Genomic DNA, 13,966 nt, shown 5'->3' on the forward strand with positions numbered 1-13,966 from the left:
TTGTCTCTGAAAAAAAAATCCTATATACCTTGATAGATAGGATTTTTTTTTTTCAGGGACAAGTGCCTGTGATTTTATGATAACAGCCAAACACTGAGAATAGGTAAAATCTTACCATTCCGGGGCAAATATGATCGTCGGAATTTTCTTTCATTCTAAAGTTGATTATTTTACAATAACACTTTTGATATAATTATTTTTTTAATCATATAACTTTATGACAGTAGACAAAAAATGCAAGACATTTCTTGAGCAAGAACTCCAAACGGATAAATGGATTTTTACTGTTTAGATTAATGTACAACTCGGTCGTTTTGACAATTTATTTTTAGATACACACTGTATTAGCAAAAACAGATGACCTCAGTTTGACCTCTATGTTCTTTTTTTAACACAGTGGCTATGTTGGTCGATGGTATAGACTAAAATCACAAACTTCTGAGCAGACACCCTTTAAGTGAAGCTCTAATCTATTCAGCGGTTTAGAGAAGAGATTTTTTTATAGAAAAGTTTACGTTCGACAGACATATGTGTTTTGCCAAGTGAGATATTGATTCTTTTTGGTGATTTTGACTTTTAAGAATGGAGCGCACGCCATGCATCCCAATAAATAAACTTCTATTCTGAAGTGACAAAAAGTTTTGAAATGTCTGATGTTAAAATTAGACGCCGGAACAAGACATATGATGTCATATTGGTATACTAGTATGGAAAAGACTAGATCGACGATTCACGGATTATTCAAAATTAACACAATAAGAGTGTTGACTATAAGATGAGAATTGTATATAGCTTGATATCAAATCTCGTCATTTAATTTAAATAGTAATAATAGACTCTCCGAAGGCTCGTTTATTAATTGAAATTAAATATCAAGCGATATTTTCTCACTCGTTATGAAACCTATAAAATAAAATATTAAATAATAAAATTGAGAATGGAAATGGGGAATGTGTCAAAGAGAAAACAACCCGACCATAGAACAGACAACAGCAGAAGGTCACCAACAGGTCTTCAATGCAGCGAGAAATTCCCGCACCCGGAGGCGTCCTTCAGCTGGCCTAAATTGTTTGCAAGAAGACAAAATTTAAACACATATATATTAGTATCACTACTCGAGTGGAAAGACAACCAATGCGGAACAAAACGGATCAAGTTGTTAACAAGGTAATTATAATACTTGTAAAATACATATAATACATACACATATACTTGATGTCCAATAACCTCTGTACGGGATAAATAGATTAGATAAATTAAACTATTATATGTTTTTTATAAAACAAATTTAAAATTCGCAAACTAATATATCTAATTAATCAATAAAGTTTATATCAGGAAAAATTATCTATGTATTCACATAGGTCACAAATAGACCTTCATAAGTAAGTATTACGGTATTCCCAGAATAAGTGACACCCGACACTGTTCTATATAATGGAAAATGAGACCCATTTTCTTTTTGATCTCCAGAAATTTTAATGATGAAAGAAATTTTTAATGATTTCCATCATTGCAAAAGTTAATAATAATTTCAACACTTTCGGTAGTCAAAACAAAGTCATTTGGTTTTTTTTATTGTTGAATAGGTTGATTTCCTTAAAATAATTTGTAACTTCATCTATAAACACCTTCCATTATATTAAACCATTGTGGTGACGTCAACCTATTAATTTACCGTGGATTCTTTCTCTAGAATAAACGCTTCCTAAATCTGCCGCTGAAATGGACTCACTAAATTATATTCAATTGTTTCCTTTGTGTGTCTAATTTCATTAAGTTTGAATTGGCTAATTTACTGATTTCTGTTCACTAATGGAATTAATTTAAAAACTTACCTTTAATTTTTGTAATTTGTATATGCCTTCACTGGGAATCGAACCCTTCCTTGAAATCTGTTATGAATGACTGACATCAACACATCGACGAAACCTCTCGGCTACCAATGGGTTACAACTTAGATGTCTATTTTATATATATAAATGAACATCGGACACACAGGGGTTGTACCTTTATATATACACAATGGGCAGTCGTATAGTATAAGTTGGTAGCCGCGAGGTTAGCATGCTTAAAATCAACGAGTTAAAAGATAGGGATATCTCGGTTTAGGTTCCAATTCCTGTATTATCTCTGTTGTCCCAATTCAGTTTTTTTTCTAATTTTGCATATTATAGTGGATATTTTTGTGATAATAGCGAGTTTTACCGTTTATTTTTTGGATTATTATTGGCTATTTCACATGTTTGAAACAAAAATGATTACATTCTATTTGTCAATATTTGTTGTATAAATATAGTATGATTTCATCTGTTTTACTACATAATTTACAAATGTTTGTTCGCAAATTCCTATGCCAGAAAATCGTGATGTGCCTAGAGTGCTAGAAATTTCGGTAACATACTTATTATATATACTTTATATATGCTCTTTGGTCGGGTTGTTGTCTCTTTGACACATTCCCCATTTCCATTCTCAATTTTAAATTTTATTAGAAATAAGTTCGAATATGTCTTATTTTGTAAAAACAGATAATATTCAGATGCCTGATAAAATAAAGATCTTTAAAGGTAGAAGTGTTATATTTGTATTTTGTTAACCAATTAATTGTGATCTGAGATTTATCAATGCATCATTGGACACGATAACATGGTTATTTAAACTCACTTACAATACCTTCTAATTAAGAAAAGGCTTTAATGTTGAAAAGAAATTAACACAATAGTTGTAGATACAATGGATAAGCGTAGATTCATGAAAAACAAACCATTCGCCATCCGGGCTCATGGTTTCTTTTTCAAGAATCCACGCTTATCCATTGTATCTATATAACTGAGGGTCTGGATGGGGTTTACTGAAAAGAGAATAATGGGCTAAACGTACAGAAAAATCAACCAAAATAATAAAGAATTGAGAAAAATAGGGTAAAACATAAAGAATTGAGAACAATAGGATAAAAAAATAAACAATAGATGATAATGGGGTGATAAAATATAAAGAATAGAGAAAAATGACATAAAATATTAAAGAATACAGAAATGTAGGACCACCTATCCAGACCCTCATAATATTCTTGATACACACATATTATATATTTTTGGCTGTATATACTTGTTTTGAATATTATTCAAGAATTTGTCCGACAGAAAAAAAAATACAATACATATTAAGATAATTTTTTCTTCAAATAATAAATGTTATATTAACTTAAGGCATCGTCGTCTTCAACTTAAAAGCTCATAAACTTAGTTTTCGTTAAAAGCAGGACTTAAGGAAAGTTCGGAGAGCCAACTTACCTGCCTCTGAAGTTGTATCCCCCTGTGTAATATGCACTTAAGATAAATATCGTACTTGCTGTTGACAGGGGAATAATTGCAATTATGGTAATCTTCTTCATTTCTTGGAGTGAAAATATATATTACTAGAGGATGCCCGCGAAATCGCGGTACAATAGGTCAAGTTTTGAAACAAAGAGTGTCAAGGGTGCCTGTGTTTACACATAAAGGGTCCGGACGTCGGGTGCCTGTGTTTACACATAAAAAGGGAGGAGGATCACGTCGACACGTTTAACGCCCATTTAATTTTTGGACAGTTCTGCACCTGAGTAAAAATAGTGGATGTCGTTTAATTTAGCAAAATAATGCAGTTACAATACCATACAGGATCCTTATAGGCCTAACTGTCCTATTTTCTATCCTTTCTTCTTACTTTCACTTAGATTTTGCAGGCAGTACGTCGACTTAGCATGCGCAGAAGCGTATAAGACACGGATCGATAACGGTCTCCGAATTTTGATATTTTTTCAAAAATTTGCATTTTCTGTGGAAAAAAGATTGTTTCAATGACAAATTTAGGAAGTACAAAACACTACATTTATACGTCATATCACAAATATTTCCGACTTTTTATGGTTTCAGAGGAGTAGCGGCTCTATGAAATTGGTCTCTTCCTTTAGTATTATAGATATAGAATGGAATTAAAAAATGAAAGTAACACTTTATAATTTTAATGGGGCCGAATTTACCGGCTTTCATCAGGAACGCTAGTATGGTCCAAAACTTTGAAAGTCAAGGATTATTAATATATGTATCTTATCCCATCGAACTAGAGATAAAGGATACAACAGATACATTTAAGTATCTTGACTTACATCTAGAAATTGACAATGAGGGTAGGTTGCAAACAAAACTTTACGACAAAAGAGATGATTTCGGCTTCCCATTTGTGAACTTTCCATTTCTATGTAGCAACATTCCAGCAGCGCCTGCATACGGAGTATATATCTCCCAACTGATACGATATTCCAGGGCTTGTATTTCCTATCATGATTTCCTTGATAGAGGGTTGCTGCTCACAAGGAAGCTGTTAAACCAAGAGTTCCAAATGGTGAAGTTGAAATCATCCCATCGTAAATTTTACGGACACCATCACGAGTTGGTTGACCGTTTCACAGATGATATCGGATATGTTATTTATGTCGTAATTATAATCCACTTCCTTTTTCACAACGAATGTGACCTACCGATTTAGACTATTTACCGGATTTGTAATAACATGAGCAACACGACGGGTGCCACATGTGGAGCAGGATCAGCTTACCCTTCCGGAGCACCTGAGATCACCCCCAGTTTTTGGTGGGGTTCGTGTTGCTTAGTCTTTAGTTTTCTATGTTGTGTCTTGTGTACTATTATTTGTCTGTTTGTCTTTTTATTTTTTAGCCATGGCGTTGTCAGTTTATTTTCGATCTATGAGTTTGACTGTCCCTCTGGTATCTTTCGCCCCTCTTTTAAAACTAATTTGTATATGACAATATATATATTTTTGTGATAAGTCAAGTTTGTTTTATATATATATTTATTGAAACTAATACCAGTCCCAACGATTTGATAGTGTGTTATGATATCATGAACTATTTTAAATATCTACTTTAAAACTCGTTCTCATTCTATATTATTTAAACGTTTTAATCTTACTAGTCAATTATTGATGTCATTTTAAATGTTCATGCTCTTAGTGGACCGTGAAAAATATATGTAAGGCAAAGAATGCTTAAGTGGGCGATATTGCGGATATTTATGAAATTGTGTATGCATTTAGAACTCGTTATATCGTATATGTAAAATGACATTTATTGCTTTAAAAATTTTCCGTTTTTACATTGTGAAAATATTTGGGGTCACTAGATTCATTTTAGCTGTCTCTAACATTTTTAAATGTATGAACGATGTAAGAAAAGCACATAAAAAATACAATTTGGCAGCGCGAAACCGTCACGATGTTACGAGTTCTTTGTCGTTTTAGTCTTTTTTCATAGACGGTGACTTATTTATTTCTACTAAACTAAGGAATCCCGTGATTTCCTAATCTTTTTTTGTCATTAAGACAGAAATGTAAAAAGCAATAACACATTATTTTAAAATAAATAATTCTATTGACGGATTTTTGAGAAACGCATAATTTTTTTTTAAATTCATATTTTTCGCCGCTTTTTATGTACATTCTTAACACTTATAGAGATATTTTACAGCTTTTAAATCTATGACATCGCTTGAAGTTTACATGCTACAAAATTTTTTTTCCCGATTTATAGATGCAGTTCAACGAGTTCTAATAATAATAATAATAATAATAATAAATTCTTTATTTAAAGAGGGTAACTCAATTAGAAGTAGTCTAATTTTCATTGAGGCCCTCAAACAAAATACATGTATACAGTTAACATTCATACATTCATACATTAAAATACAATATATATTATTAGTATATACACAATTCAATCATTCAAACATACCAATGGCAATAAATGGCAATAGTTAGTAAAGTTTTGATTAAATTTTCTTATTCTTACAATAAAGGAAAGAAAACAAATTATTCGACTTGCATAAAATTTTCAAGAAAATGATTATAACAATGTTTCTTAAATAATTCCACATTTCGACAATTTTTTATTTTGAGTGGTAAATTATTCCATACCTTTGTTGCAGAATAATGAAAAGATTTTAAATTTGTATTTGGTCTTGGAACAAATAGATCATTATTAGAGACAGATCGTAAGTTGTGGTGTTGCACATCATTAATATTTAGCATTGTTAAGTAATCAGGTGTTAGTCCATTTACAATTTTATACATTAGAATTGATTGTTGGTATTTTATTCTTTTTGTAAAAGATAGCCATTTTAAAGATGAAAACATAGAATTAGATGGAACAGAAATATCGCATTCAAGTATAATTCTTGCTACTCTTTTTTGAAGTTTTGTGATTCTATCTGAATCTTTTTGTAATAAATTTCCCCAAACTGAACTACAATAGTCTAGTTCATTTTCTATTGAAGGACAAATTATTTTAATTGGGGATTTTAATTCTAGAACTGCAATGAAAGCAGATTACATAGAAAATGACTCAGATGAAATAAATAATTTTGATGGTATTGACCTTCTTCCAGAGAGCTATATAACTGATATTGAAATCAGAAGAGTAAACCAAGATAACACTTTGAATACATTGGGGAATAAATTACTTGAATTATGTTCATCCTCAAGGCTACGTATACTAAATGGCCGTTTTTTGGGAGATTCCCTAGGATATTTTACTTATATATGTAATACTGGGTTCAGTACAGTTGATTATGCCATTGCAAGTGAGAGTCTCCTGCCTGAGGTAAAATACTTTAAAACAAATGACTTTACATATTTATCAGATCATGTTCAAATAAACTTATATATGAATTGTTCTATTATATCAGATACATGTATGAAGAAATGTCTAGATGAAAAGAGATGGCATTTGATTAAATCATACAAATGGACAGAATTGTCATTTTCAAAATTAATTGATGTTCTATCAACAGAAAATGTTAGAAAGGAAATTTTAGATTTAGAGATGCAACATTTTGATAGCAATAAACTAGGCGTTGATGGTGCAACTGAAAAACTTACAAAAATTTTACAAAATATTGCAGAAAATACATGTAAAGGCATATCTAACCCAACTAAAAAGAAAAAGAAAAAAATTAAACAAGTATGGTCAGATAATACAGTATATGAAACAAAAAGACAAATAAACTATATAGGAAATAAAATCAAGAATAACTTAAATGACAAAAGTTTAAAACCTAAATATTTTGAATTATATAAAAAACTAAAAAAAAATGATCAAACAGAAAAAATTTGAATATCACCAAAAACTTTATAAATCACTTTCGGATAATTTTAAAAATAATCCAAAAGAATATTGGAATGTTCTAAAGGCAATAAAAAAGAAACCAAATATTGAAGAAGATATTTCTGAAATTTTAATGAATGAAAATAAAATCATAAAACATTTTCAGGATTAGGGTACACCAACATCATATGATAAACCCTTTGTAAATAAATTGGAACGTGAATTAAATATTCTAGAGGATAATATTGAATTGAATATGGAAACTGATGCACCAATTACCTTTGCTGAGGTAAAACTGGTCATTTCAAACCTTAAAGTAAACAAATCAGCAGGTCCAGATAGAATTGTGAATGAAATACTCAAACATTCACAACCTGTGATAATTAATTCTATTGTAAAAGTTTTTAATTTGATTTTAAAGACAGGTAATTATCCAGATTCATGGAAACTATCTTTCATGATCCCTTTACATAAAAAAGGTGACAAGTTAGACCCTAATAATTATAGAGGAATTTCTCTTATAAGTAATCTACCAAAACTTTTTAATGCCATATTGAATAATAGGCTAATCAAGATTGTTGACAAACAATTAAGTTATTGTCAGTTTGGTTTCAGAGAAAATCACAGAACAGCTGATAGCATCTTTTTATTGAAGTCCTTGATTAATAAATATCTTCATAAAGAGAAAAAAAAGATTTATGCCTGCTTTATAGATCTGAAAAAGGCTTTTGATTCAGTATGGAGAACTGCTTTACTTTATAAATTATGCAAAATGGGAGTTGGCAGGTCTTTTTACAGAGTTATAAAACAACAATACTTAAATACTAAATCATCTTTGAAATACAAAGATTATGTATCAGAATTTTTTAATATTGCTAGAGGGGTTAAACAAGGAGACACCCTGAGCCCCACTTTATTTAATGTCTTCATAAATGATATTGTAAAAATTTTTGAGGGAAATGATTCAAGTCCCCGTAAGCTTATAAATAGTAAGGTGGGATGCCTCCTTTTTGCAGATGATCTTTTGATCCTGTCAGAATCGAAAGAGGGTCTTCAAAACAGTTTAAATAATGTTAAATTATATTGCAACAAATGGCAACTCTCTTTAAATACAAACAAAACAAAATCCATGATTTTCAGTCAGTCCAAACAAAATGGTGAAACATCACATATTTACTATGAGAATGAAGCCATAGAGAGCGTATCAGAATATTCATTTTTGGGAATGTTGATAAAATGTAATGGAAATTTATCACAAAGTACCTTAGAGCTGACAAAAAAGGCAAAAAAAGTATTTTTTGCAATAAAATCCTATACTAAATCATTGAATAATCTACCTATAAAAGTAGCAAATAACCTTTTTGATTCTTTAGTAAAACCAATTATGACCTATAATTCAGAAGTAACATATTTGGATACATATATTTCTTTTCATAGAGCCAAAAACAGAGCCTTATCTTCAGGAAAACAAATTAATCAACTTGATTTTACAGACAAAACCCCTATTGAAAATATGCATCTTAAATTTTGTAAATCTACTCTAGGAATAAGAAAAAATGCATCCAATTTAGGAGCAAGAGTTGAATTAGGAAGATTGCCTATAGAATGTTTTGTTAAAACACAAACCCTTTTATATTTAGCTAGACTATATAATAATAATATTAATCCATTGATAAAGGAAGCTTTTTCTCTAGCACAGTCTCTAGATTTGACTGGAACTTATTCATGGTAAACATATGCAAAAAATATTGTTGAAGAGACTAATATTGACCTTAATATTTTTTCTAATTGTAAGGACATAAAAGATGTAAATAAAATAAAAAACGATATAAAGTTAAAAATGAAAAATAGATATGAAGATTTAATTGAAACTAAATTTGAAAACATTGATGATAAAAGTAAATTTTATCTATATAAAAAACTTAAAAAGGATTGCAAACTAGAATCTTATCTAAATATATCTAATTTTCAGATAAGGAGATTGATCACTAAATTTAGACTAAGTGATCACTCCCTCTTAATTGAAAAGGGGAGATATTTTAAAATCCCAAGAGAGGAACGACTTTGTCATAAATGTAAAATACTAGAGGATGAGAAACATTTTTTACTCTATTGTGATTATAATAAAACACTAAGAAATGCCTTTTTTGAACACATATGTACTGAAAATAATAACTTTAATAATTTAAATGAAGAAGAAAAAATTCATTATTTACTAAATCCATCAACGCCTTTACAAACAAATAAGTTAGGATCCTTCTTGAAAAAGTCATTAGAACTGAGGGCAGGGGACTCTTAACAACTTGTTTGTTTTTATAAATTTTGATGCTTTTTTATTGTGTTTGTTTGATATGTATGTATATATGTTTATTGTGTTAATACATGTTGGTCACAAACTGTAAAGTTTATAAGACAATAAAATATTTGATTTGATTTGATTTATAAATGGTAGAATATATGCATTATAAAATAGTTGTCTTGTGTGTATAGGCAAATATACTTTAATTTTAAACAAAAGTGATATTTTAGATGAGATAATCTTGCATATACGATCAATATGATCCTCCCAGCTTAAATTTTCATCAATGTCAATTCCAAGTAATTTGAAAGAATGGACATTTTCAATACATGTTTCATTGACGGTAATACATAATTCTGATAGTTGTGTAAGTTTTTGTTTTGAACCCAATTTCATACACTTTGTTTTTTTGTGCATTAATTTGCATACTGTTATTGTTACACCAAGATTGTATAGCATTTAAATCATTTTGCAATATTCTGTTTATTTTTTCAATGTTTTTATTATGAAAATGCAATGTTGAATCATCAGCATATAAATCCATGTCGGATTGTTTAACATGAAGTGGTAAATCATTTATATAAATAAAAATAACAGAGGACCTAAAATAGAACCTTGAGGCACTCTATATTTTACAAACGATTTATCAGATTTAATGTTAGCGTATTGAACTTCTTGTTGTCTCTCAGACAAATATGATTTTATTCAATCTATCGTATGTTCTCCGATATGATAAAATTTTAACTTTTCTAAAAGTATGGCATGGTTGATAAGGTCAAAAGCCTTACTGAAATCTAAAAACACAGTTCTAAATAATGTTTTGGGAAATTATGCACTATCTTTTGATGCTTCTAAATTGATATACTATTTTTGTCGTCATTTCGTTCGCCTATGTCACCCTGCTCAGTCGCTCCGTAATTTTCATATCACAGTTTTAAGACGTGAGCAAAACTTACCAGCGACGTCACAATGTATGAGAAGATGTTTATTAGCGATGTCACAATATGTGAGGAGACTTTAAGGGTTTAGTCTTTGAAAAGGTATGTCCTATGAAATTTAGAGCGAGGGGCTTGCCCTGAGCACTTAATTTCATAGTATATACCTTTTCATAGACTATCCAATTTAGCACATATTTACAACTCAAGTAATCTATTAATTGGTCTATTGATAGCTTAGTTTGGCTGACTACTGGTATCAAAGGTTTTTGTTAAACGGAGTTCATGGACGAAGTTTTATGTTTTGTAAATCTACTCACTAGTAACATAGTAAAATATGTGATTTCAAAAGGCCCTTGACTCCAGAATGCAAATATGGTAGCTGCTGGTGTAAGTATTTACATTGATATGAAGCGATGTTTTACTAGATTTACTTCTTTACATGGTACTAAGATGACAAAACATGTTTACCAAAAGCAGGCAATAATCAATTTCCAGTCGAAGCTTTACATGTTTTGAAAACATTTTTCAATTTCACAGTAAAACTAAAGCTATAACAGATTTGAAACATATATATAGTATGTCCCCATAGATAATCTAACGAATATGCATTAAAAAGCAACTACCAATAGATCAAAGATTATAGGTTTCGTGTTTTTCTTTTTTACTTCAAAGTAAAAACTAAAAGATTTGTCAGAATATGTATATATATATATAGGTGGCACATTCCCTTCATACATTATCACGGTGTGTTAATTCATGACATAGTCCTGAACATGCATGAAATATTTTCCACTGGACATTAAGCAACCAACAATCAATCAATCAATCAATTCCTGACAAAATAGATCAATTTCCTGAAGATAAAAAAAAATCATCATCAAGTTGCCTCAATTTCCCTTATTTAAATGAAAGAAACTTGCATTTGTCAAAAACATTTTTAGATCAGAAGATTTTAATAGCATGATATTTAAAAATCAATGTGAAAACTAATTACAAACTATTTAATTTAATTTGGGACACAGCATTTAATTTCAAAATAGCCTTTGGCAATTTTTGTTTTAATATCTTGATTACGATACAATGCAATCTTACCCTTGTGGTTATTCATGCGTAATTACTTAGTACAGGGAAAAAGTATGTACTATGAAAATAAGAAGGCAAATTCAAGCAATTAGATTGGACGAGAAGTTGTAAGTATGTGCTAAAATAAGATTATTTGAGTCGTGAGTGAGGGACAAAAGAACATAAATAACACGATAAACAAATAATCTTGTTTTTTCTACTTTCCAAAAAGTTCACACTATGTCTCGCGGCTGATATTTAATGATATCAATGTAAACAAAACCCGATAATTTATGCATCCTTTTTGCATAAGTTCTAAATAATGACCACACCTGTATCGTAACTGATTTCATAGTACAAAAAAGATATTTCTTACTTTTGTAATTGTACCAACTCCACCCCTCTCCCAAAAAAGAAATAAGAATATAAGTACTCATCCCCAAGAAAAACCAAACAAAGAGAGTTAGTGCTTATCACTGTGAACTTGATCGCGTTGCTTATGTCAAAATTAGCAAATTTAACACGATCTTATTTACATACTTAAAATGTTTATTTCAGATCAAAAATACCTAAATGGAAGTCAAAGATGAAAATTATTTCAAAGCTGCTTTCGCAAAAATGCACAAATCGTTACAGGAAGGCCTATTTTACGATGTTACGCTGAGATGTGGCACAACAATTATCAAAGGACACAAGGTTGTTCTATCTAACTTATCTGATTATTTCAAGAATATGTTTCTGTATAAAACAAAAGACGAACAAGATGAGAGTGAGGAATATTCAGTAGACAGGAGCATTATCAAGCCACAAGTCATAGAGCTTATGGTTAATTTTGCATACACTGGCAGAATTATAATAAATGATAGTAATGTCCAGGATCTTCTCATTGCGGCTAATTTTCTACAAGTTGATTTCGTTTCATTGGAATGCGAGAGATTCATGGTTAAAAAAATTGACAAAGAAAATGTAATATCTTTGATAAAATTTGGATGTCGGTTTAATCTAAGTATACTGCTTGATGGAATATGCATGTTTGCTTCAAACTATTTTCATGAGCTTTCAGACATGGAATCGTTTTTGGAATTGTCTATAAAGGAATTTGAATCCATCATTGATAATTACAATTTCACAGCCATGAAATACAATATTCCAGTACATGACCCCGAAATCTGTATTTTCAAACTTGTTGGGAAGTATTTGTATAATAAAACACTGGAAAAGCATGATCAATTTAATAATGCAGATGTAAAGACTTTATTAAACACGATTCGTTTTCATGACATACTCGATCTTGATGATTTGAAAGAATTCGTTGAAACACATTCCGTTATAAATGTTCCAGACATTAGTAATTTACTAATGAATCGTCCCAAAAATATGTCAAATGTTCGAAAATCTAATCTAAAATACAGAAAATATTCCAATAATTTCAAGACATTCATCAAAGGGAGACCATTTAGCGATCGTTGCACTGGGGCGTATAATGCAGGAGAATCCACAAGTGGTAGCCATAGTACCGGTATTAACGATAGACCGAAGAAAGTAAAGCTCCACTTTATAGGGCGTGGATTTAACCATCTTTCAACATTAGTTAGAATATCGATAGTATACAAAAGCGGCGAAATAGTTTCCCATGGACCAGTACGCTACAAATCCGATGTCGAACATGAGTTTGATCTTGACGACCATGAAGTAATCACAAAAGTGTTTTTAAAATATGGAACATTTATTTTTACCTTGAAATTTTTGACAAACTATGGCAGAATTTTAGGCCCTTTTGGTGATGTTTACAATAGTTTTCCATGGAGATCCGAGTCAACTTCTTCAACAGGTTACTTACATTCTTGTGTGTCAATACAAGGTAGAAATAACCAAACAGACTATATAGAAGGTCTTAAATTTTCCTGGGTAACGTATTGTACAGAACAAAATTGTAAAACTTGCTCGGAAGGTTTTGATAGAAATGATGATAAATATTAGGAGTTGCACCAAAGACCTGGTATGAGAGGGGAACTTTATTACCTTAGCTTTATTATGTATATCTTAATATGATTACATTTTGGTGAAGACAACAGTTCATCTATGATGAAATTTAGAACAAGAACAATGTCAGTTAAAGATAATGAAAATAACCAAATTTTGATGTAAATAACAGATTTTTGATAGCTGCCTTTAAAGAACTATTCACAATGTCAACTGCGAGATAAGAATCGTGGATTCCATGTATTGTTGTTTTTTTAAACTGGATAATCTGAAAAGTTTGTTCTGTATATTAGGGAGAAATATTTTAATAACTTTGGCTTCTAGATAACTATGACCTTTTTAAACCATCTATGATATACGTATATTGTCTAAGGACCTATGTTTGTATGCATGATATCATAAGTTCATTACTAGAGCTCTATATTTATCTTCATATTGATTCGGTAAAATTCAGCAGCAAGTCACAATTTGAAGCATTTGGGCCAGTGAGCGTCGCAAACCTATTTGAAAATACTTTTTGTG

General features: G+C 30.3%; 2 protein-coding genes across 2 annotated transcripts in view; one reads left to right on the forward strand and one right to left on the reverse strand.

The window, feature by feature from the left end:
• Nucleotides 1-13,966, reverse strand: part of LOC127701844 (uncharacterized) — a 347,060-nt gene that overhangs the window by 96,730 nt on the left and 236,364 nt on the right. The window lies entirely within an intron of this gene.
• On the forward strand, nucleotides 1,099-13,963 carry LOC127701837 (kelch-like protein 17). Its single transcript, XM_052205810.1, has 2 exons — nucleotides 1,099-1,167; nucleotides 12,020-13,963. Exon 2 carries the CDS (start codon nucleotides 12,035-12,037, stop codon nucleotides 13,439-13,441), a length of 1,407 nt encoding a protein of 468 aa, XP_052061770.1. The 5' UTR covers nucleotides 1,099-1,167; nucleotides 12,020-12,034; the 3' UTR covers nucleotides 13,442-13,963.

Source organism: Mytilus californianus, unplaced genomic scaffold (assembly GCF_021869535.1).
Source record: "Mytilus californianus isolate M0D057914Y unplaced genomic scaffold, xbMytCali1.0.p SCAF_5, whole genome shotgun sequence".
In the NCBI taxonomy this organism is placed as follows: Eukaryota; Metazoa; Mollusca; class Bivalvia; order Mytilida; family Mytilidae; genus Mytilus; species Mytilus californianus.